We start from the raw sequence: 27,470 nt of genomic DNA, 5'->3' as shown, positions 1-27,470 counted from the left end.
GTGGATTTGGCTGCAAGAGAGGTAGCCCAACAAATAGAACAAGCTACATGGGATGTTGAGGAAGCAGCTATTAGAGATGCACATATTATCTATGAAGAAGAGAGGGGTCATAGAATTTCTCAAAATCCACCCTTGGGTGCAGACCCGTTTAGAAATATAGATCCCATGCCTGGGAGACCACTTGGTGATTATGCTAGACTGGTCTATAATCAAGGTTTATCAAGTATTAGACCACCGCCAATTGCAGCTAACAATTTTGAATTGAAGCAAGGGTTGCTTCAAACCCTTCAAAATTGTTGTGTCTTCAGAGAAAAACCAAACGAAGATCCAAACACACATCTAATGGACTTCAAGGAGATTAAGAATACCTTTTAATACAACGGTGTATCACGAGATGCAGTGTACTTGAGGGAATTCCCCTTAAAACTCAAATACGATGCAAAGCAGTGGCTTCGAAGCTTGCCCACATGATCAACTAGAACTTGGGAGAAGATGACCAGAAAATTCCTTGATAAATATTTCTCCTCGGCTAAAATGGGCATGTTTAGAAGGGAAATCCATAACTTCTGCCAGAAGGATACAAAAACTATTTTTGAAGCATGGGAGAGGTTTAAGGAGATTATAAGAAAGTGTCAACATAGCGAAGTTAAACTCTGGATGCAACTCCAGGACTTTTGGGATGGATTGACACCGACCTCACATAGAACATTGAGCAATGCAGCTGGAGGCCCGTTGATGAAAAAGACTCTAGAGAAGATAGTTATAATTCCTGATGAGTTATCTGAAGATGCAAATCAATGGTCCTCTGAGAGTGCAGAAAGAAGAAGATCAATTGGTATTCAATAGGTTGATGCTAACACATCTATGTAGGTACAACTTGATGCTATAGCCAAAGAGATAAGGAAGCTGACCTTAGCCTCGATAAAAAGTAAGCCTCACAAAGCTTGTGATATATGTGGAAGAGGACACCCTACTCATGAGTGTCAAGACTCAACTAAGGAAGTAAATGTTGCGTGAAATTACAATTTCAATGCAATGGGTCAGAGGCACCCTGATTTTTCATGGAGTTTACCTGGAGGTACTGTGAATGCTTGGCTGCAAAATAACTCTAGACCATAGGGACAAGGAGCTGTAGCATAACAAAATCAGTAGAGGCAGCAATTTTAGCCTTAACAGCCCATTCAGCCTGGTCTAGAGGATCTAATGAAGGCTTTCATTATCAAGAGATATGAGAGGCTGGATGCTCAGGGAGAAGCTATCAAAGAATTGGGCACTGGTTTGCGAAACATGGAGATGCAAGTGGGAAAGATTGCAACAATATTATCTGAGAGGGTTTTAGGCACTCTCCCCGCTGACACTGAAAAAAATCCCAAAGAAATAGTGAATGTTGTAACTTTGAGAAGTGGGCAAGTGTTGAAAGATCCCATCCAGATCCAAAAAGAGGTGATACTTGAAAAAGAAAGTGGGGAACAACTGAAGAATGATGTTGATAAAAAGAAGAAAGGCCCGATGAAAACTAAGAAGAAGAAGTATGAAGAAAAGTCGAGAAGGGAGAAACCTGAGAAGAGCGAGCATATGTCTGCTTTACCTTTTCCCCAAAAGCTATGTAGAGAAATGCTGGGCAAGCAATTTGAGAGATTTCTGGATGTGCTGAAACAGGTTCATGTAAACTTACCATTTATAGAAGTGCTCTCACAAATGCCTGCTTATGCCAAGTTCTTAAAGGAGATCCTTACAAAGAAGAGGAAATTCGAAGAGACCTTAGTGGTGAAGCTCACAGAGCATTGCACCGCGATATTGCAAAACAAACTCCTACAAAAATGTGGAGATCCAGGGAGTTTAAATATACCTTGCTCATTAGGAACTATTAATTTTGATAAGTCCTTATGTGATTCTGGTACCTCATTTAATTTAATGCCTCTATCTATTTACAGGAAACTGGAGAAGGAGATTGAAGAGATAAGGTCTGCACCAATATCTTTGCAGCTGGCAGACCAAATGACTATAACACTCGAGGGGATAGTGGAAGATATGTTAGTTTGGGTGGATAAGTTTGTATTTCCTGTAGACTTTATAGTGGTAAATATGGAGGAGAACAAGGAGGTTTCCCTCATCATAGGAAGACCATTCTTAGCGACGGGTAAATCTATATTAGATATACACGAGAGAAAACTCACGCTTATAGTGGGTGAGGAGACTTTGAATTTTGAGATGAATGTAGCAAAAGGGGCACAAAAAGAAAAATCAGCTACTAGTGTTGAGTGGAAAGTGAAGGGCTCGAAAGAGAAGGTTGCACCGAGTGAGAAAGATAAGTGTGGGGTGTACCCATAAAAGGCTGAGAAGAAGCTGTCGGCATGGATGTGCGCATTAGTCCGAAGGCGAGGAATGGATCCCGAATTCGACTCAGATCCCGACTAGATGTTCAGGGAAGTTTCCTTTACCTTATGCTTTTTAATTATGTGTCATGGGGACATGCCACAACTTAAAGTGTGGGGTGGGGGATATGTTGTATGTTGTATGTATATGTGTTAGTTTTGTTAGTTTTAGTAGTTTATGTTGTATGTATATGTGTCAGCTTTGTTAGTTTTAGTAGTTAGAGATTTAATTTTCTTTTTTTTAAAAAACCATAAAAATTGAAAAAAAAAATCGATTTTTCCCGACGATGAATATCGTTCGACGGGTTTCTTGAGGGATTAAAATCGAAAGAAAGAGACACAAATATTTTCTTTTGTTAGGTAGTGTAATAACTCCCCCTTGGGTTTTCTTTGTGTCGCGATTCTTTACCAAAGGTTTTGTTTGAACCGGGTGTAGTTAGTTTTTATTTTTTTTAGGAGTAGGAAACCTTGTGCTATGATTTGAATTGAAAGCAATGTCTCTTGACTTTAGTTGTGATGCTTAGGCTCAGTTTTTGACTCGTGTATGAGTACCTTAAAGTGTATGATCTTAACTTTGCTTAACTGCTTTGAGTAAGGTGTCTTTATAGTTCAATCCTGAGTGAGTTATGTGCCATGAGTGTGCGAGGGTTTGTGTTATTCTGTACATTGCATTTGATGTCTAAAACTTGCCCCGTGTGTTTGCAAAGCGAAATAGTAGTTTTATTGAGTCTTAAAAGTGATATAGTTATTTCTTTATTAATCCAGTTATATGTTTACCAACCTAATTGTTATGTATCATAGTTAACCCTTTTGAGCTTGTAATCCTGTTTCTTTGGAAACCATATTACAAGCCTTAACCATCTGTTTGAATTGACCATCTATTTGAACCTTTTAGCTCTCGTGAGCACTTGAATTTGTTATGAACTTTGTAAAAGTTAAAGTGTGGGGTGTTGGTTTGGCTTTTGAGTGGAACTATTGAAATAAAGAGAAGGGTACACTGTTTTGAAAAAGTATGAGCCACTTGAATTGAAAAAGAAAGGAAAAAAAATAAGTGTATGATTGTAAAAAATATTCCTTTATAGCGGTGACTCTTGATGTAATTGTGCTTAAAGAAGTAGGGAGTTAATTTATAGTGATGTGAAGGTGGAGTTATGGTTTGACATAAGTGTGGGGTTTTGAACGGTTAAGTGTATGTATTAAAGTGTTTAGGGAAGTATAGTCACTCTTATATCTAAATGTATCCTACCCGTCCCGCAACCTACATTACAACCAACTAAAGTCCTACTTGATCCTTGATTGTTTGAGCTCAATTAGTAGAGTAGTACACTATGGGCAAGCCTATGGTACGTCTTTTATGGCGTATGAATGTTGTTTCTGAGAGTGAGTGAATTCTTTCTATCTTGAGCTCCTGATTGTTCTTAAATTTTATTTTGTGTGGAACTACTCTCTATTGTTATGTGAGGGCACTTGATTTATGAAGGAAAGGAATGTCGTTGACCTCTATGTTAGAGTAAGTGAGCGGGTTGTGTAAAGTGTGTGGTGCTTTTGAGTCAAATCTTGAGACGAGGATGTTACATTAGAGTGTTTAATCTCTTTTAACTATTCTTGGTTTGATGAGTTACGAGAGTTGTTTGAAAAAGTCGTGTCTATATGAAGTGTAGTTTGATTGCTCAAGGTCGAGCAATGGTTTAAGTGGGGGGTGTTGATGGTAGGCTACAATCTCGTATTTTAGTCGCTTATTGCACTCTAATTTACTACATTTTAATTGTGTTTGAACTTTAATTGCTAGTGTTTTGCACTTATTGTATATTTTATGCCTTGTAGAAATGATTCAGAGTTATGTAGATGTTGTGGAGCTAAATAAAATAATTGGAGCTTTGAAGTCTGAGTAAAAGCCCAAGGGATTAAGCCGGGATCATGTTCGTGGGTTGAAGATCACTTCTGGATGTCAGAAATAAAGAAAAAAGCAACACTCTGAGGAAATGCACTAATGCGACGAACCATGCGTAGCACTGTGCAACGCATCAGTGCAAATGTGCGTCAGAAATTTGAGAAGTTCAGAGACTTGTAATTTTTGGGTCTGACAGAAAAATACACTAATGATAGGCATAGCGCGTGGCATTGTGCCTAGCATCAGTACAAAATTCTATCATACAGGCTATGCTAAGAGAGTTTACGACCGAGAAAATTGCACTAAGGCTACGCACCCTGTGTAGCATAGTGCGACGCATGAAAAGTAATATCTTTGCAAGTTTTCCTATTTCGGCTAGGAAAGGGTGATTTTGTTTGGGCTTGAACCGACTTGGTATAAATACATTACACGAGCATAAGGATTTCATTATTTCTTCCTTATTCAAGACACGCGTTTGGATTGAATTTATGTTTTTCTATACTTTAACTTTATTATTGATGAATTGCTCCATATCTATGGAGTAGTTCTCTTTAGAGTTTGATGGATTTGGTGTATTGATGATTGTTTGTGGATTATAACTCTAGTTTTATGTATTGAATAATTTTAGGATGATTTAATTGTTGCATCTATGTTCACTAGTTCATGTAATCGATAGAGGCATAACTTGTGATATCTTTGCATTATCTTGTTGGTTGAGTTCATTAATTATTCTAGTAATCAAAAGAAGGTAGTTGAATTATTGATCAAACATGGCTAGGAGAATAATAGAGAGAGGTTCTCTTAAAGACCAATTCACTACGCATTCTTGTATATCTGTACATGCTTAAATTGGTTCATCTTGTGAGGTTAAAACTTAATCGATAGAGTAATATTTGCTGAACGTTTGAGCTAATAATTGAGTGAATTCGAGAGACTCACTTAAATTAGAAGTGAATTGCCTAGAATTATATCCCAAAGAATTATATTGCACTTATCATATCAATCCTTATTTTCTCTCACTGCTAACTTCCTTGCTTACTTTTGTTGCGATAGTCATTAGTCAATAGCTTTAGATTCTTAGTTAACTTTGGTTAGTAATCATATAAATCTCAATTGTTGATTCCCCTGAATAGTAATCAAACTAGAAACTAAGAAAATACTGTTTAACTCCAATCCCTGTGGATACGATATTATACTATACTATCTTTGACTAGCGAGCATAATTTAAGTGTGTGTTTTGAGCTTGTCAATCCTCCTAGTACTTCTGAAGCATGGAAACATGGAATACCGGATGAGCTCCTGATATGCTGGGTGGCAAAGAAAGTTTGTAGGCCACCTCAACCAACTCTCTCCAACACCTCGAAAGGACCATGTACCAAGGGCTCAACTTGCCCTTCTTCCCAATTCTCATCATGCCTTTCATAGGAGAAACTCGGAGAAGACCTTTCCCACCCTCCATGAAAGCTACATCCCAAACCTTCCTATCAGCATAACTCTTTTGCCTGCATTGTGTTGTACAAAGCCGCTCCTGAATCAATTTCACCTCCACCAAAGCATCACAAACCAATTTTATGCCTAACAATCTAGCCTCACCCAGCTGAAACCATCCAACAAGAGAACGATATCACCTCCCATATAAGGCCTCGTATGAAGCCATCTCGATACTAGACTGGTGTTGACGACCAATTTTGACCCTCCCTTTTAAAATTTAATTATTTATGCTTATTAATTGATAATGGATGTGATAAAATATTTTCAATCAATAATACATATTTTTCCTAAAATATAATAGGTAATAATAGTCAATATTGTTGAATTAATAACAATTCAGTATTAAATTTATAAATTATATTACTCTTACTATTTGAAACTATTAAAATAACTCTTATGTCTTAATAAACAAGTTGTACAATTAATTTAATGAATTAGTCCTTAATTTATAATTATATTATCTTATTTACTTTAATTAGCGAAAATTAATTTCACAACTCAATAAATGAAGTATTTTAATAAATAAATAATTAGTTACAGTAATGTATAATATATTTGATAATTATATTTTACCACATTTAATTTCACGACCCTGAATCCCACCCTCGAGATCGTGATGACGCCTAACATTTCACTTACTTGACAATCCAACGTTAGCAAGATTTATTAATCACTTTTAACAATTAAAACAAAAATGTTAACAACAACAACCGAATAGTCTGAAATAAAGTGATCAACGTAATCCAAATACAATCCTAGAAATTGGAGTCACGAATACAAGAGTGTCTAGAGTGCTATAGATAATAGTCTGAATAAACACAACTGTTTGAATCTAAATAAATAGCAATGATGAAATAGAAGAGGACTTCAAGGCTGCAGACGCCATGTAGCTATACCTCAAGTCTCCACAAGAAGCTGGATCCGAGTAATCTCACTACGATGCTGGATCAACTCCAGTGTCTGTACAATAATTGCAGAGTATAGTAAGAGTATAACCAACCCCATTTACTCTGTAAGTGTCGAGCCTAACCTCGTGTCACGATCCTAATTTCCCTCCATAGGACACCGTGACGACACCTAGTCTCTAAGACTAGGTAAGCATAACAACATGCGGAATAATTGAAATAAAAATAGATATAAGTCTCATACTCAGCAGCTGTATAAAAACAACGCTACAACTCAGCATATACAAATCCCGAGACCCGGTGAAATACAAGTCACAAGCTCTATGTATGAATACTGGATAATCCTATACATCATGTCTATATATATATATAGGATAACGAAATAAGACATCTGGAGAGAGGGGGACTCTGAGGCTTGCGGACGCCGGCAGGTATACCTTGAAGTCTCCGAAGTAGGATCCCAACTAATGTATGGGCTGATAAGAAGTACCTAGATCTGCACAAAATGATGTGTAGTAGAGTAACATGAGTACAAAACAATGGTACTCAGTAAATGCCAAGCCTAACCTCGGTAGAGTAGGGACGAGGTTAGGTAAGGGTCCTACTGGCAATAAATAAAAAACTAAACAAATGTTGGCAGTGTAATAATGACAATAATGAAATTGAAATAACGAATAGCATAACAAGGATAGCTATACAGAACTAAGCAAATAGTGCACCACGGAGAAAGACAATTAATAACATACTAAGGAAACAACAATCAAAGACAAGTGCAAAAGAATGGGGAAAAGGTCAACAAGAGTCACTACCGAGGTACCGCCTCGTAATCTCAAGTCACATAAACAAATCACAATCTTCCCTTATATCACCGGTAGAGCCTTCACATTTAGTTTTAAAAATATTTTTTTCCGAAATAGCATCTCGCGTTTTAGCCCACCTAATCACACCGCATGGCTTCTAGAAGTTCCCCTACTAGCCATGCGTATCAAGCCCACCTTATCTCACCGCATGCATTTCAACACCAATAATTTATACCACCTCATGCGTATCAATACCACAACGTATCACAAATCACACCTCAAGTCCCCATTATCACAATTTGCTAGAGAAACCAAACAGTAACAGAATTTCACAATAAGGATCCCACGGCTCAACCATAATGTACACAAAGTCTCAACAATAACAACCGGAAGAATAACTCAATGGAATGATATTTACCAACTTAACACTTTGCCTCAATAGGAATCACGGCTTTTGCAACTCAATACCAATTTCAACAACAAGATATTCCAAGAATAGCAATTTCAAGTAAAGAATTCAATAGTTAAATAATGAGTACGGAATAAGGAAACAAGAATTTCAACTAAACATGTAGAGCAATTAGTAAGTAAGATATAATACAAGTAGACATGTGAAATTAGACTAAAAATGATGACTATAACATGTTAAGGTAACTCAATTAAGGCATGAAAGGAATCGACAAAGCTAAAAACTGATAATTTCCACATTTAGCCCGTGTACACACTTGTCGCCTTGCGTACATGTCTCTTACACATCAGAATTATCACAAGCAACACCAATCCTAAGGGAAAATTCCCCCACACAAAGTTAGGCAAGCCACTTACCTCAACCACGCCAAATCAATCCACTAGAAGGCCTTTCCCTCGATTTTTTAACTTCAAACAGCTCGAATCTAACCAAACATATTTCATACTATAAATATAACTATAGAAAACTAATTCAAACAAAAAAATTACAATCTTTGCGAAGAATTAAAAAGTCAACCCAAAAGTCAAACCCGCGCCCACATCTCGGAACCTAGCCAAAATTATAAAATTCGAATACCCATTCTATATCGAGTCAAACCATACAAGAATCACTCAAATCCGACCCCGATTCGCCTTTCAAAACTCAAAACTTTAGTCTAAGAGGTTCTACCATTTTTCCAACTCCAATCCCTAACTACATGATAAAAACAATGATAGATTCGAGTAAATTAACCAAAATCGAGTTAGGAATTCTTACCCCAATGTTCTCTCTGAAGATCCCTCGAAATTGTGCCTCAAACCGAGCTCTCTAAGTCCAAAATGTGAAATATGAAATAAACCCTCGATTTTGAAACTTAAGTTTGCTGCCGAATGATTTACACATCGCGATCGCGGAATTTCTTGCGCGATCGCGAAGAAGAAAATCTTCATCAACCTTAAACTTTATACGCGACCGCATGAGACTAGTCGCGAATGCGTAGAGAAACTTTCCAAAGCTACGCGATCGCGTGCACACATTCGCGACCGCATAGAACAATGCATCCACCATCTCAGGCCTCCTCTTCCTTCATTGCGAACGCGACACCACTCACGCATTCGCGATTCACTGACCTTCTAAGAACGATCGCGTAAATCATTCCGTGATCCCATACAGAGCTATTTGAACCGTCAAAACTCCATTCTGGAGTCATCTTTACACAAGTCAAACTACGATCAACTTTTACAACCTAAACCTCCATATTAGGGACTATGTGTCCCATTACACTCCGAAACTCACCCGAAACCAACCAAACACCCTGGCAAGTCAAAAAAGCAAAGTATAACATAAAGGAAGCATAAATTAGGGGATCGGGGCTAAAATACTCAAAATGACTAGCCAGGTCATTACATCCTTCCCCTCTTAGAACAAACGTTCGTCCTCGAACGATTATAGAGACATACCTGAAACGGTGAAAAGATGAGGATAACGACTACACATATCATGCTCGGTCTCCCAAGTCTCCTCCTTGACTGGCTGACCCCTCTATTGATCCTTCAAAGAAGCAATATTCTTCAACCTCAACTTCGAACATGCCTGTCCAAAATAGCCACCGCTTCTCAACATAAGTCAAATCCTTGTCCAACTGGATTGAGCTGAAATCCAACACATGAGGCGGATCGCCGTGATACTTCTAGAGCATAGAGTTATGGAATACTGGATGAACTGTAGCTTGACTCGGTGGTAGCGCAAGCCTGTAGGCCACCTCTCCAATCCTCTCAAGAATCTCAAATGGTCTGATATACCTAGTGCTCAACTTGCCCTTCTTCCCGAACCTCATAACACCCGTCATGGGTGACACCCAGAGCAAGACCCGCTCCCCAACCATGAATGCAACGTTGTGAACCTTCCGGTCCGCATAACTCTTTTGTCTCGATTGGCATGTACGAAGTCGATCTTGAATCAACTTAACCTGTTATAAAGCATCCGGAACCAAGTCTGTACCCAGTAGTCTAGCCTCACCCCGCTCAAACCAACCCACCAGAGACTGACACCATCTACTATACAAAGCCTCATACAGAGCCATCTGAATGCTTGACTGGTAACTGTTGTTGCAGGAAAACTCCTCAAGCGGCAAGAACCGATCCCAAGAACCCCCAAACTCCAACACAAATGCATAGAGCATATCCTCCAATATTTGAATAGTGCGCTCGGGCTACCCGTCCGTCTGAGGGTGAAATGATGTGCTCAACTTAACCTGGGTACCTAACTCATGTTGTAAGGCTCTCCAGAACTGCGATGTAAACTGCGTGACCCAGTCAGAGATGATGGATACCGGCATGCCATGAAGCCTGACAATCTCGTGAATATAGACATGAGCCAGCTGCTCTGAAGAATAAGTAGTCACCACTGGAATGAAATGAGCCATCTTGGTCAACCTATCCACAATCACCCAAACTGCATCAAACTTCCTCTGAGCCCGTGGGAGCCAAACAACAAAATCCATAGTAACCCGCTCCCACTTCCACTCCGGAATCTCTAGCTTCTGAAGCAATCCACCTGGTCGCTGATGCTTTCACTTCACCCGCTGACAATCTAGGCACGGAGCTACATACTCCACTATGTCCTTCTTCATTCTCCTCCACCAATAGTGCTGCCTTAAGTCCCGATACATCTTCGCGGCCTCCTGGAGAATCAACTCACGCAAACCATCTACATTGGGCACACATAGCCTGCCCTACATCCGTAATACACTATCCTACCCAATGTGACCTCCTTGGCATCACCGTGTTGAACCGTATCCTTGAGGACAAGCAAATGGGGGTCGTCATACAGACGCTCTCTGATACGATTATAAAGAGAAGATCGAGAAACCACGCAAGCCAAAATTCGACCCAGCTCAGAAACATCTAGTCTAGCAAACTGGTTGGCCAAGGATTGAACATCCAAAGCTAATGTCCTCTCTTCTACCGATAGATATGCTAAACTGCCCAAGCTCTATGCCTTGCGACTCAAGGCATCGACCACCATATTGGCCTTCCTAGGATTATATAGAATGGTGATATCATAGTCCTTAAGCAACTCTAACCACCTCCGCTGATGCAAGTTAAGATCCTTCTGTTTGAACATATGTTGTAGACTCCGGTGGTCGGTATAGACCTCACAAGAGACACCAGACAAATAGTGCCGCCAAATCTTCAAGGTAAGAACAATAGCTGCTAACTAAAGGTCGTGGACATGATAGTTACTCTCATGCACCTTCAGCTATCTAGACGCGTAGGCAATCACCCTACCGTTCTGCCTTAACACCGCGCCGAGACCAATACACGACGCATCACAATACACAATATGAGATCCCGAACCCGTAGGCAATACCAACACTGGGGCTATAGTCAAAGCTATCTTTAGCTTTTGAAAGCTCTCCTCACACTCCTCAGTCCACCTGAATGGAGCATCCTTCTGGGTGAATCTGGTCATATGTGCCACAATGGATGAGAAACTCTCTACGAATCGACGGTAATACCCTGCCAAGCCAAGAAAACTCCAGCTCTCAGTAGCTGAAGACGATCTGGACCAGCTCTGCACTGCTTCAATCATCTTTGGATCTACCTTGATCCACTCACTCGACACCACGTGGCATGAGAATGCCATTGAATCAAGCCAAAATTCACACTTTGAAAATTTTTCATACAAATTCTTCTCTCTCAAGGTCTGAAGCACGGTCCTCAAGTGTTGTTCGTGATCCTTCCAGCTCTAGGAGTACACGAAGATGTTGTCAATAAACACAATGATGAATGAGTCAAGATAGGGCTAAAATACATTGTTCATCAAGTGCATGAATGTTGCTGGGGCGTTGGTCAGCCCAAATGACATCACAAAAAACTCTTAATGACCATACCGAGTCCTGAAGGCAGTCTTCAAGATATCTGGCTCCCGAATCTTCAACTGATGATAGCCTGAACGCAAGTCAATTTTTGAGAACACTCTGGCTTCTAGTAGTTCCCCTACTACTAGAATCCCGCGTTTAAGCCCACCTTATCACACTACATGGATTCTAGTAGTTCTCCTACTAGCCACGCGTATCAAGCCCACCTTATATCACCACATGCGTTTCAACACCCAGACCTTATACCACCGCATGCGTATCAATACCACAACGTATCAAAAATCGCACCTCAAGTGCCTGATATCACAATTTTCCAGAGAAACCAAACAATAACAGAATTTCACAATAAGGAGCCCAAGACTCAACCACAATGTACATAAAGTCGTAACAATAATAACCGGAAGAATAACTCAATGGAATGATATTTAACAACTTAACACTTTGCCTCAATAGGAATCACGACTTTTGCAACTCAATACCAATTTCAACAACAAGATATTCCAAGAATAGCAATTTCAAGTAAAGAATTCAACAGTTAAATAATGAGTATAGATTAAGGAAACAAGAATTTCAACTAAACATGTAGTGCAATTAGCAAGTAAGAGATAAGACAAGTAGACATGTGAAATTAGATTGAAAATGACGACTATAACATGTTAAGGTAGCTCAATTAAGGCATGACAGGAATCCACATAGCTAAAAATCGGTAATTTACACATTTAGCCCATGTACACACTCGTCACCTTGCGTACACGGCTCTTGCACACCACAATTATCACAAGAAACACCAATCCTAAGGGGAAATTCTCCCACATAAAGTTAGGCAAGCCACTTACCTCAAACCACGCCAAATCAATCCACTAGAAGGCCTTTCTCTCGATTTTCCAACTCCAAACGGCTCAAATCTAGACAAAATAATTTCATACTATAAATATAATTATAGGAAACTAATTCAAACAAAGAAAATTACAATCTTCGCGAAGAATTAAAAAGTCAACCCAAAAGTCAAACCCGGGACTGCATCTCTCGAAACTCGACCAAAATTATAAAATTCGAATACCAATTTGATATCGAGTCAAACCATACAAGAATCACTCAAATCTGACCTCGATTCACCTTCAAACCCCAAAAATTTAGTCTAAGAAATTCTACCATTTCCCCCCAAATTTTTCCACTCCAATACTTAACTACATGATAAAAACAATGATAGATTTGAGTAATTTAACCAAAATCGTGTTAGAAATTCTTACCCCAATGTTCTCTCTGAAAATCCCTCGAAATTTCTCCTCAAACCGAGCTCTCTAAGTCCAAAATGTGAAATATGAAATAAACCCTCGATTTTGAAACATAAGTTTGCTGCCTAGTGATTTACACATCCCGATCGCGGAATTTCCTTCGCGATCGCGAAGAAGAAAATCTTCATAAGCGTTAAACTTTAAACGTGAACACATGAGACTGGTCGCGAACGCGGAGAGAAACTTTCCAAAGCTACGCGATCGCGTGCACACATTTGTGACCGCATAGAACAATGCATCCACCTTCCCAGGCCTCCTCTTCCTTCATTGCGAATGCGACACCACTTACGTGTTCACGATTCACTGACCATCCAAGTTTCACAATCGCATAAAACATGTTGCAATCGTATAGAACAAATTCCACGCCTGCCTCTCTTAATGCTTTGCGATCGCGGCCCCTCTTTCGCGATCGCATAAGAGGAAACTAGAAATGAGAAGAACCAGAATTCAGCAATTCCTCAATGTTCCGAAATGCAACAAACATGGTCCGAATTACACCCGAGGCCCCCGGGACCTAAACCAAACTTACCAATAAGTCCTAAAACATGATATGAATACGCTCGAGGCGTCAAATCACATCCAGCAACACAAATTCTACAAATTGCACCCAAATTTAAGCCTATAAACTATGAACTTCCAAATTCCGAAACCAATGCCGATTCCTACCAAAACAACTCTGATTGACTCCAAATTTTGCACATAGGTCATAAATGATAATACGTACCTATTCCAACTTCCAAAATAGGGATACGACTCCAATATCAATAAAGTCAACTCCCGGTCATACTTTCCAAAATCTTCCATTTTCCAACTTTCGCCAGTTCGCGCCGAAACAACCTACGGACCTCCAAATCAACATCCGGACATGCTCCTAAGACCAAAATCACCATACGGAGCTATTGGAACCGTCAAAACTCCATTCCAGAGTCATCTTTACCCAACTCAAACTACGATCATCTTTTACTACCTAAACCTCCACATTAGGGATTATGTGTCCCATTACCCTTCGAAACTCACCCGGAACCAAAACCAAGCACCCCGAAAAGTACAAATATCACAGTATAACATAAAGGAAGCATAATTTAGGGGATCAGGGCCAAAATACTCAAAACAACCAGCTGGGTCATTATATCCTCCCCCTCTTAAACCAAACGTTCGTCCTCGAACGAGTATAGAGACATACCTGAAGAGGTGAAAAGATGAGGATAATGGCTACGCATATCATGCTCGGTCTCCCAAGTCCCCTCCTCAACTGGCTGAACCCTCCATTGAACCTTCACAGAAGCAATGTTCTTCAACCTCAACTTTCAAACCTGCCTGTCCAAAATGGCCAGCGGCTCCTCAACATAAGACAAATCCTTGTCCAATTGGAATGAGCTGAATTCCAACACATGAGATGGATCATCGTGATACTTTCGGAGCATAGAAACATAGAATACTGGATGAGCTACAGCTACACTCGGTGGTAGCGCAAGCCTGTAGGCCACCTCTCCAATCTTCTCAAGAATCTCAAATGGTCCAATATACCTAGGGCTCAACTTGCCCTTTTTCCCGAATGTCATAACAACCTTCATAGGTGACACCTAGAGAAAAACCCTCTCCCCAACCATGAATGCAATATCGCAAACCTTCTGGTTCGCATAACTCTTTTGTCTGGATTAGCATGTACGAAGTCGATCTTGAATCATTTTAACCTTTTTCAAAGGATCCTGAACCAAGTCTGTACCCCAGTAGTCTAGCCTCACCCGACTCAAACTAACCCACCGGAGACCGACACCATCTACCATACAAAGCCTCATGCGGAGCACTCTAAATGCTTGACTGGTAGTTGTTGTTGTAGGTATACTTTGCAAGTGGCAAGAATTGGTCCCAAATTTTACCAACTCCAATCCTTAATTACATGATAAAAACAATGATAGATTCAAGTAATTTAACCAAAATCGAGTTAGGAATTCTTACCCAAATGTTCTCCCTGAAAATCCTTCAAAATTTCGCCTTAAACCGAGCTTTCTAAGTCCAAAATGTGAAATATGAAATAAACCCTCGATTTTGAAACTTAAGTCTGCTGCCTAGTGATTTACACATTGCGATCGCGGAATTTCCTTTGCGATCGCGAAGAGCAAAATCTTTATCTGCCCAAAACCTTATACGCGAACGCAGGAGACTGGTTGCGAACGTGGAGAGAAACTTTCCAAAGCTATGCGATTGAGTTCACACATTCGCGACCACATAGAACAATGCATCCACCTTCCAAGGCCTCCTCTTCCTTCATTGCAAACGCGGCACCACTCACGCATTTGTGATTCACTGACCTTCCAAGCTTCGCGATTGCGTAAACCATCTCGCGATCGCATAAAACAAATTCCATGCCTTCCCATATTAAAGCTTCACAATCGCTGCCCCTCTTTCGTGATCACATAAGAGGAAACCATAACTAAGAAGAACCAGAACTTCAGCAATTCATCAATGATCCGAAATGCGCCACACATGGTTCGAATTACACTCGAGGACCCCGGGATCTCAACCAAGCATACCAACCAGTCCTAAAATATCATACAAACACACTCAAACCGTCAAATCACATCAAACAACACAAATTCTATGAATCGCAACCCAAATTCAAGCATATGAACTATGAACTTCCAAATTCCGAAACCAATGCCGATTCCAACCAAAATAACTCCGATTGACTCCAAATTTTGCACACAAGTCATAAATGACATTACAGACCTATTCCAACTTCCAACATCAAGATTCGACCCCAATATAAATAAAGTCAACTCCCGGTCAAACTTTTCAAAATCTTCCATTTTCCAACTTTCGTCAATTTGCGCCGAAACGACCTACGGTCCTCCAAATTAGCATCTGAATATGCTCCTAAGACCTAAATCACCATAAGGAGCTATTGAAATCGTCAAAACTCCATCCTAAAGTCATCTTCATACAAGTCAAACTACGGTCAACGTTTACAACCTAAACCTCCAATTTAGGGACTACGTGTCCCATTTCACTCCGAAACTCACCCAAAACCAAAACCAAACACCCCGGATGGTCACAAAATCATAATATAACATATAGGAAACATAAATTAGGGGATCAGGGCTAAAATACTCAAAACAAACGGTTGGGTCATTACACCTCGATGAAGTAGTGGCAAGGCTAAGGCATGCCACTTACAATAATAATAATAATAATAATAATAATAATAATAATAATAATAATAATAATAATAATAATAATAATAATAATAATAATAATAATAATAATAATAATAATAATAATAATAATAATAATAATAATAATAATAATAATAATAATAATAATAATAATAATAATAATAATAATAATAATAATAATAATAATAATAATAATAATAATAATAATAATAATAATAATAATAATAATAATAATAATAATAATAATAATAATAATAATAATAATAATAATAATAATAATAATAATAATAATAATAATAATAATAATAATAATAATAATAATAATAATAATAATAATAATAATAATAATAATAATAATAATAATAATAATAATAATAATAATAATAATAATAATAATAATAATAATAATAATAATAATAATAATAATAATAATAATAATAATAATAATAATAATAATAATAATAATAATAATAATAATAATAATAATAATAATAATAATAATAATAATAATAATAATAATAATAATAATAATAATAATAATAATAATAATAATAATAATAATAATAATAATAATAATAATAATAATAATAATAATAATAATAATAATAATAATAATAATAATAATAATAATAATAGGAAATGGAGGTAAAGCAATTAACTCATGAAAACGAACTCGAAATTCAACTATTAGAGAGCCGAGAATAAAAAGTTTCATAGTCTCATATCACAATGTCAAGGGTAATCCAACAATCACAGACAAGAACCACATATGCAATCTGTTGCGGCGCGCAACCCGATCCTACCATATCATCATCTGTCAATATCATAATCCATCCTTATTCAACCATTTCAATTTCTATTGCGGCGTGCAACCCGCTCCCCAAACAATTTCAATCATCAACATAAACAGTTCAAAAACCAAATTTACAAGAACTTCTACATCAAGAGGGTAAATGTACAGGGTAATAAAGAGCCACAAAATAATCAAATAACCTCTAACAAATCGACGTTTCAACTTTACAAATTCATCGGTATCTAACAACTAAACAACTCACGCAAGTGAAACCACCTTATAGAATGCAACAAATATTACAAAACAATAGGACAAGTAAAGCATGTGACAATTAAGGTATACAATTAAAGCAAGTAGGGACAAGTAGAAAATAAGCATGGAGTCATGGGAGGAACGGACAAATTAAGGCAAAAGAATAATTAAATGACAAGAAACAATTATGGCATAGAAGTCAAATAAAGGCTTGTAATAATTAAAGCATGAAGCAAGATATATCATGAAATATACGCAAACTTGGAAATAAATATCATGAAGGCGTATATACACTTGTCACCTTGCATATACGCCGTTTCCCCACATAATTCACCTAACACATAGTTCAAGAATTCCTAATTCCCTCATGTCAAGGTTAGACCCAACACTTACCTCACTCAGCGAATCAAAGCAATCAACTAACCATGACCTTGCCTTTTAAAAAAGCCTCCAAACCAATCAAATCTAGAAAATTATCGATCAAATGATTCAAAATAAGCTTTAGAAACTACCCATTAATGAAAGAGGTTCAATTTTGATAATTTATGAAAACGTCAACAAAAGCCAACCTTGGGCCCGCTTGTTCAAAACCCGAGATTCGGACCAAAACCCGATTACCCATTTAACTCCGAGCCCGATTATATGATTGGTTTCGAAATCCAACCTCAATTTGAGGTCTAAATCTCAATTTTACAAAAATCCCCAATCTCTACCCAAATCCCTAATTTCTACAATAGAAATCCTAAATTTGATGTTGAAATCTCATGAAAAATAATGGGTAATTTAAAATAAATGTATTAGAGTTGCTTACCAATGATTTTAGAGAGAAAATCCTCTTGAAAAAATGCCTCTAAAGTATTTAGGTTGAGAAATGGTGTAAAATTAGCTAAGTTCCGATTTTTCCCTCTTTTACCCAGATGCAGATGTCGCAATTGCGAAGTCTTGTTCGCAATTACGAGCATAGAAAATGCGAGACAAGGGTCGCAAATGCAAACCCTGCCTCAGTTGTACAGGTGTCGCAAATTTGACAAAATGATCGCAAATGCGAAGATTTCCCAATTGCGGCCAAAATCTTTGCAAATGCGACCAAGTGACCGCAAAAGCGATCTTGATCAGTTGGCAATTGCGAAACGTTTCCTTGCAAATGCGAAGTTACCCAATACTAGGCCCTACTCGCAAATGTGAACATTTATCTGCAAAAGCGAGGCTCACAAATTCGAGCTAGACCTCGCAAATGCGAGATCTGCACCAGACACTAGAAGTGTTCAATGCACCAGCAGTTCAAGTCATCCAAAGCTCTTTAGAAACGTGTCCGAAACTCATCCGAGCCCTAGTGTAATAACATCATGAACTCGCTGGTGCGATTAAATCACCAAAATAACATCTAAATATACAAATCGAACCTAAAAATGAATGTAATTTTCAAAGGAAACTCAAGAACAACTAGAATCACATCCAAGTGTCAGAATCATGTCAAATCAATTCTGAATTGCACCAAATTTTACAGACAGGTTTCAAATAGTAATACAGACCTATAGCAAGTCTCAACATAAAAAACCGAACCTGATATCCTTAAAGTCAACTTACGGTCAAACTTAGAAAATTTCCAAACTTTCAAAATACTAGTTTTGGGATAAATGACTCAAATCAACCTACGGACCTTTGATTTCAATTCTAGGCATATGCCCAAGTCCAAAATCATGATACGGACCTACCAGAATCGTCAAAATACCAATCCGAGGTAATTTTCATAAAATGTTAACTGTAGTCAACTCAAGTTGATTTTAAAGCCAAAATATCATGTTTTCTTCAAATTTTCTTATAAATTGTTTACAAAAAGAGACATGGACCACGAACGCAAACCAATAAACATCAAACGAAGCTAACAAAGGTCTCGGAACACAAAAGCAAGGGCTAGTGCTCAAAATGACCTAACGGGTCGTCATATTTAATTAGAATTAATTAAGTTATTGCTTAATGGGGTTAAAAGCTCAAAAGGCTACAATTGCAATTAATCAACTAAACTCAACGTGGCAATGGTTTTAATTCTATTTCAGCTATTCTTGGCCCAAATACACGAGCCCAAACCCCTGACCCAGTCCAGACTCCTCTATTCCATGATGGCAATTCATGTCATCTCCTCTTAACCAATGGCATCATGCCACATCCCCCATCTTCCACACCCAAAAAGGAAGCACAAAAGGATTTGGACCGTTGGACAGATCATCGACGATTCACATTAATCCATCTTTATTCCGTGTATTTTTAAAATCTTTGCCATACCTCATCTATACTGTTGGATTTCAATTATCCAACGGCCATCAATTTTTCATACAAAACCAATTTATTAATTCTTACACCCTGAAATATCAGGGCCGTATATGAAATGATCCAACGGCCTAGATTCATTCGGGCACTTTAAACCTACCACAACATTTAACTAACATCCAATCTCAACAACGATCTCATGAGCAATATTTGCAAGAAGTTCAGAATCGTCCACCGTAACTTCGCAGCCTACATGCCACAAATGAATCGAGTAGTTAAACTAGCCAACAAAAACATCAAGAGGATCTTGCAGAATATAGTGGACAATCACATGCAGTGGCATGGGAAGCTATCATTTGCCTTAATGGGCTACCGCACTAGTAAGAGGACATCCACTGGGGAAACGCCATACATGTTGGTATATGGAACAGAAGTTGGGATACCCGCTGAGGTCGAGATATCATCTTTGAGAGTTTTCCAGGAAGCCAAGCTCTATGATGTAAAATGGATAAGTGTCAGGCAAGAACAACTCATGCTTATAGATGAAAAGAGAATGGACGCATATGTCATGGTCAGTTGTATCAGAATAGGATGGCCAACTCGTTCAACAGAAAAGTCAAACCTCGACAGTTCACACCGGGGCAGCTATTTTTGAAGAGGATATTCCGCCATCAAGAAGAGGCCAAGAGGAAGTCTGCGCCAGATTGGCAAGGTCCTTATGTGGTCCATCGAGTATTGTCGGGAGGTGCACTAATCCTAGAAGAAATGGATGGCATAGTCAGCACGAAGCCCATCAATTTAGACGCAGTCAAGAGATACTACATTTGAAGACGATAGAGTTAGAGTTTTTGTTATAACAGAACTACGCCTGACCTGACTTCCCACGGTAGGATACATAGACAACCCACGTAGGGTCCAATCTCCCTCCCCCCTCTTCTAATAGACATCCAAATATCATTTTGTATGTATTCAGAACTATGCCACAATTTGATTTCCTTTGGCTGGAATACATAGGCAATCCACATTGGATTCAGTCATCTATTGTAATCAAACTATATTTTGGCCTGATTCTATTTGGGTACGTAGGTATTCTGAGTCAGTCTCGGCCATATCATCTCAAATTTCATACCACTTTGCATCTATTATAATCAAACTACATTTTGACCTAATTCAATTTAGATACGTAGGTTGCCTGAGTCAGGCTCGGTCATCATAATTCATTTCATCATCCTAGAAATTCATTCAGACCTGATTCTGCTCGAATACATAGGCACCCTGAATCGGTCATAACCCTAGGAAAACCTTGGTAATGCATTTGTTTAAATTAAGACTTGACCGCGATGGAGAGAAGCTACGTCATTAGGGACATATCTAGAATATCGTCATCAATAGGATAGAGCCATGCATAAATGATACTCATGTCAGAAAGAACTTCTAAACATGTCATAATCTGAAATAATGGCGTTTTCCATAAAACATAAACGATTTTTAAAATAACCTTTAGAAATTCTACTCTTCCACCTACCCTACTTCATGGAATAACCCACCTGATCTGGGGTAAGGCCAGGTCAACGATCAATACAAATCAACGACCCCCTACTAAGAATTATTCTTTGATTGTAGGATTGACATTAGTCCAAGGATACCCGAGCGCACCAGGAATAATGACTGAACCGATAATATTCAATCGATTTTCTCTTATGGTTAAGGACTAACTTCAAGTTCTTTGCACGTATCTGGTATCAAGTCTTCAATGCAATGGAAGTACCGTGTATATATAAAACCATCTGCTCTACCAATTGGAGCATCTTGTACATATCAAGTCGCTGGCCCTACCAATCGGAGCCCTGTATATAGAAAACCGTTTGCTCTACCAGTCGTAGCATCTTGTACTTATCGAGCCTCCGGCTCCCGCTAATCGGAGCCCTGTATTAGCAAATTGTTTGCTTCTCCAACTGGAGCACTTCGCATAGATCGCATTGTCATGCCTCTATATTAGAGATTCCAAGCAGATAGTTGCAAACCTCACTGCCGACTTCACGAATCGAAGGATAGACCATCCCATTTTGTCATATGTTTCGTGAATCGATCACAGCAAATTAGTTCTCCAGTCAAGAGTATCTCTTAGGAATGCTCATTTACATGTCTGCTTTGTCTTGAATATTTTGACGTTTTATTTATGCAGCTTACAAGCATTTTTACATTCAAAGTCAAATACTCCCATTGCGCGGAGATTTTACTTTCAAAGTCAACTACTTCCATCGCGTGGAGATACTCCCATTATGCGGAAACATTAGATTCAAAGTCATCTACTCCCATCGCGTGGAGATTCAAATGCTACGAGAGCTGCAGAACGGTACATAGCCTAGCTAACAATCAATTCAAATTTAAAAGCCCATCCCCGACATCCTAAATTATGCTCCAGAGCTCGGATATTTCAGATTCAAATATCCCATCTCCCCAAGATCCCAAATAACGTCTAGCCGGTAGGCATGAAACATCATTCCTGCATATTTACATCATATCTCAATGTATTTGCATTACGATATATGGGTATGTGTGTATCTTCTTTTTGCAGGATCAAACACTACAACATGGAACTTCTCCTCCTAAGCAACAAACAATGTTATACCACTATGAGGAACAACAAACTCATAAGCGAGCCAAGGATCCAAACTCCAACTCAATTCGACCAGTAAAACTCCAAAATCACCAAGTCCTTCAAGTCTCCTAATCAAGCTACAATCTATAAAGTTATTCAGGTTCTAAAATCCCTCCGTCTTGCAGTATCGTCATAACACAAAACTGGGGCAATTCCTGCAAGTGCCTCCTCCCAAATCACCATCCAGAACTACATGAGGCTAGATCCTCGTTAAGCCCGAGGTATGTAGGCGATTCATAGCCAGAATTCGGTCCCTAATCTCACAACTCATAATCTTTCCCAAATTCATATACCATCTTTGCAATACACGCATAGAGTCGGGACAAAATAGGTCTTTGAGTCAATTTCTTTGCCCGAAAACTCTTTTATCCTCTCCGGTCAAAGAGGGGTAGCTGTTGACGACCAATTTTGACCCTCCCTCTTAATATTTAATTACTTATACTTATTAATTGACAATGGATGTGATAAAATATTTTTAATCAATTATACTTATTTTTCCTAAAATATAATAGGTAATAAAAGTTAGTATTGTTGAATTAATAGCAACAATAAATTTTACCACATTTAATTAGAATAAATTTTAATCAACCAGTTTTATAATAAATTTTGATGAATTAGTCCGTAATTTATAATTATAGTATCTTGTTTACTTTAATTAGCCAAAATTAATTTCACAATTCAATAAATGAAGAATTTTAATAAATAAATAATTAATTACAGTAATGTATAATATATTTGATAATTAAATTTTACCACATTTAATTAGAATAAATTAAGTTTAATTAAGTTAATTTTTAAAGAGGTTAAAAGCTCAAAAGGCTACAATTGCAATTAATCAACTATACTCAAAGTGGCTATGGCTTAAATTCTATTTCAGATATTTTTGGCCCAAATACACGAGCCCAAACCCCTGACCCGGTCCAGACCCACCTCCTCTATTCCATTATGACAATCCGCACCATCTCCTCGGAACCAATGGCATCGTGCCATGTCCCACATCTTGCACACTCACAAAGAAAAGACAAAAGGATCTAGACCGTTGGCCCAGATCATTGATGGTTCACATTAATCCATTTCCATTCCCTTTATTTTTTAAATCTTTGCCATACCTCATCTCTACCATTGGATTACAATGATCCAACAACCACCAATTATTCATCAAAAACAAATTTAATAATTCTTATAGCCTAAAATATCAGGGCCGTTGATCAAATGATCCAACGGCCCAGATTCATTCGTGCACTTTAAACATACCAAAGACCCCTAACATTAAATCATTTTGAGTCAACCGGCCACCCTTCTTTCCCGTTCTCTCTCATTTCTTTCATCCCCATCAACCCCATCAATACGAAAACCTTGTACAAATTTGTGCAAGGTCAATCCAATCGAACCTTGAAACATCTATCTGTAACTATAATCTACGAATCTAGCCTATTACTTCCGTTTTCATCACCTAAAATTCAAAAGCCCCAATTTAAACCCTAGACCTAAACTATGCAACTTGAAATCCATAAATCTTTCCTCCGTTCTTTCAAATGTCATGCATAGTTGTTTATCTCTGATTTCACCATTGTTATTATTTATCCAGAGGTCAAACTCAATGACCTCTAGATAAAGAACAACATTTGTCTGATGGGTCTTCACATTCAACGACCATTTCTGTAACGATCCGACCAGTCGTTTTGAGCTCTAGTACGTCGTTCAGCGATTTGAGACCTTGAATAGCTTCACTTCAAGTATTATGACTTGTACATGTGGTCGGAATTGAATTTCGGGAAGTTCAGAGTTTATTTGGAAAGAAAATTGTAATTTCGAAAGCTTTAAGTTGGAAGAATTGACTAAGGTTTGACTTTTGAGTAAACGAACTCGAAATCGTAATTTGAAGGTTTCCAAAAGGTTCATATGATGATTTCGGACTTGGGCATATGTTCGGGTTGAGTATCGAACTACCCAGGAGCATTTCGACGCTTATTATGGAAGGTTCGTATTTTATAAGTTTAAGAAATTCTTAAGTTTGACTTAAGTGGATTTTAATGTTATCGATATTCGTTTGGGATTCCAAGCCTTGGAATAGGTTCGTATTGTGATTTATGACTTGCGCGCAAAGTTTGGCGTCATTCCAGAAGCGGAAAATGAGATGGGCAACTAGGGTCCCAGAAGCGGAAGAGCTCCGCACGTGTGGGAGCACAGGAGTGGAAAACGAGATGGGCAACTGGGGTCGCAGAAGCGGAAGAGCTCCGCACGTGCGGTAGTGCAGGAGCGCGTGTGTCACGACCCAAAATCCAACTGGTCGTGATGGCACCTAACACAACCCGCTAGGTAAGCCAGTTATCAACTATCCAATACCAATGAAATTTAACAAGACAATTAAGTAAAGGAAATTATTTGAATCTTATACATTCCCAAGGACTGGTAGTACAAATCATGAGCTTCTAAGATTAGAATATACAAAGCTGGTATGAAATAAATACAACATCTATTCAAAATGTACATAAACAGATTGTTATAAATCTAAGGCTACCATGAACAAGAGGCAGCTACGACCGAAACTCATATAATCTTCAAATCCAGCTCCCGTCGATCTCAGCAACGTCAGCAGCCAACATCTGCATGCAAGGTGCAGAAGTGTAGTATGAGTACAACCGACCCCATGTACTCAATAAGTAACAAACCTAACCTTAGGTTGAAAGTAGTGATGAGCTGGAACAAAGGTCGGGTCCAACACCTATAGCTAACAACAGTTCATAACAACGTGAAACAAGTAATAAAAGAAGTAATTCAGAGATGAAATGATCAACTTATTCATGGTTACCCAAAAACAATAGTTCCGCTTTTCAAGTATATCAATGAAAGCCCAAATCCGTTATTGAAATCGTCGAACATATGAGTAAGTTTGAAACAGAAATTTTTCCTAAAAATACTTTTGACAATAAATAAGATGTTCCATTTTTCTTTCAGAATAGCCAGTGCAAAATACATCACTATGCACATATGTCAATATGTGTGAGAAGTCATGAATGACGTGATACCGTACAACATGAGAAAAAATGCATCTCTATGCCTGTATGTCATATGTGCATGTCAATGCAATGTATCTTAGAGATGAACTCATGTACTCACACTCTCAGAGTACTCAATCTCCCTGTCTCACACTTTCCACTCATCATGCTCAATCACTCAGTACTATATATGGCCAATCCGTCCCAGGGAAGATCCATCCCGAAATATATACATCAACGGACCATCAGTCACTCAGTACTGAGTAGGGCCAATCCACACCGTGGGGAAGATCCATCCCCAGGTATAAATGCTTCGGACAAGATCCATGTCCAGGGAAGATCCATCCCTCAATATAAATCAATCGTGCTCACTGGGGGTGTGTGCAGACTCCGGAGGAGCTCTTCAGCCCAAGCGTTATATTAAGCCAATCATGCACAAATCAATATAAATTGTTGTGGCGTGAAGCCCGATCCTATAATATAATCAATATAACATGCTGCGGCGTGCAACCCGATCCTATAATATTACTCACACTCAGGCTCTCGGCCTCACTCAGTCATCAATCTCTCCAGTCTCTCGGGCTCAGAAGGCCATGAAACTAGCCCAAAATGATGATATGATGTGTCAATAATTGGTAACAGAGACTGAGATATGATATGCATATGAATGCGTATGACTGAGTATGTAATGTAATGAAAAGCAGATAACTCAATAGCCGAAATGACCTCAGTGGGTCCCAACAGGATAAGTATGTAGCCTATACAGGGTTTCTAACATGGGTTATAGCTCAATAGCTCAATAAAGATAAGATTAGGTAACTACACAGTACCACAGGAATAACGGAGTCACAATTCACACGGTGCACGCCGATACGCCCGTCACCTAGCATATGCGTCACCTCAACACCAATCACATAGCACGTAATTCGGGGTTTCATACCCTCAGCACTAAGTTTAGACGTGTTACTTACCTCGAAGAAGCCAAATTCCAATACCGAACAAGCCAAGTGGTACTCCAAAAATGCCATCTCGCGCGTACCGACCTCCGAATGGCACAAAACTAGCCAAAAGCAACTCAAATACAGCAAATAATGCCAAAGGAAACAACCCCAATCGATAAAGGTCGAATCTTTAATCAAAAGCCCAAAATCGGCCAAAAGGTCCAGCCCGGGCCCGTACCTCTGAACCTGACAAAACTCTCAAAATTTGACAACCCATTCAATTACGACTCCAACCATACTAATTTCACTCAAATCCGACTCCGAATCGATGTTCAAAACTCAAAAACTCACTTTATGAAACTTTAGGCTAAAACCGCAAATTTTCTCTTTTGGAACCCTCAATCAAATGCCGAAAACAAAGATAGATTCATGATATGAAATCAAAAATGAGTAGAGAATACTTACCCCAGTCCACAGGGTGAAAGTTGCTTCAAGACTCGCCTCAATCCGAGATCCATAGCTCCAAAAATGAAAAAATGGCCGAAACCCCCGAAATAGAGTACTTTATACTTCTACCCAGGCATCCTCTTACGCGAACGTGGTAGAAGCCTCGCGTTCGCGAAGCACAAACCCACACTGCCCTGCACAAACCCACACTGCCTCACTTTACACTACGTGTTCGCAAAAAAAAACCTGGCAAATGCGATGAAACACACTACCAGACTTCCGCGATCACGGACAACTCACTGTGAACACGATGAAGAACCCATATAGACTGACCAATCCCCGCTCAACACTACGCGAACGCATAGCCATGGATGCGGACGCGAAGACTAAAATCTTCAACCAAGTGCTAACGCGACCTCAGAAGCGGAAACACGAAGAACAAATAGCTCAACTGACCAAACACCTTTCGTGATCGCAACCAAGCCTTCGTGATTGCGAAGAACGCCAGAAGCAACAGGTAACAATAGAAAACCAGCAATACAAAAACCATTTGAAATGATCCGAACTACATCCGAAACTCACCCGAGCCCCTCGGGACCCTGTCCAAATATACAAACAAGTCCCATAACATAATATGGACCTACTCGAGTCCTCAAATCACATATAACAATATCAAAATGATGAATCGCACCTCAAATCAAAATCTATAAACTTTGAACTTTCAATTTCCAAAACTCGCGCCGAAACATATCAAATCAACCCGGAATGAACCCAAATTTTGCACACAAGTCCCGAATAACATAACGAAGCTATTCCAATTCTCGGAACCACAATCCGAATACGA

The 27,470-nt window shown here is 38.7% G+C and overlaps 1 protein-coding gene and 1 non-coding gene across 2 annotated transcripts; one reads left to right on the top strand and one right to left on the bottom strand.

The window, feature by feature from the left end:
- Nucleotides 1-540: 540 nt before the first annotated feature.
- Nucleotides 541-647, bottom strand: LOC117277636 (small nucleolar RNA R71). Its single transcript, XR_004507948.1, has one exon. It is a non-coding gene; the product is annotated as a small nucleolar RNA R71 (small nucleolar RNA).
- A 556-nt stretch (nucleotides 648-1,203) lies between these two features.
- On the top strand, nucleotides 1,204-2,998 carry LOC138892325 (uncharacterized). Its single transcript, XM_070176032.1, has 3 exons — nucleotides 1,204-1,715; nucleotides 1,935-2,268; nucleotides 2,984-2,998. Exons 1-3 carry the CDS (start codon nucleotides 1,204-1,206, stop codon nucleotides 2,996-2,998), a joined length of 861 nt encoding a protein of 286 aa, XP_070032133.1.
- The last annotated feature ends 24,472 nt before the right edge of the window (nucleotides 2,999-27,470 follow it).

Source organism: Nicotiana tomentosiformis, chromosome 5 (assembly GCF_000390325.3).
Source record: "Nicotiana tomentosiformis chromosome 5, ASM39032v3, whole genome shotgun sequence".
In the NCBI taxonomy this organism is placed as follows: domain Eukaryota; kingdom Viridiplantae; phylum Streptophyta; class Magnoliopsida; order Solanales; family Solanaceae; genus Nicotiana; species Nicotiana tomentosiformis.
Note: the sequence above shows the minus strand (reverse complement) of the source record. Positions and strands in the feature narration are given on the sequence as shown.

What these genes read in the sequence shown, in the direction of transcription:
- LOC138892325 (XM_070176032.1), top strand. Translation starts at nt 1,204, where the DNA reads ATGAAGGCTTTCATTATCAAGAGATATGAGAGGCTGGATGCTCAGGGA. An exon ending in CAAATGCCTGCTTATGCCAA is followed by an intron (nt 1,716 to 1,934) that starts GTTCTTAAAGGA and finishes ATCTATTTACAG; the next exon opens with GAAACTGGAGAAGGAGATTG.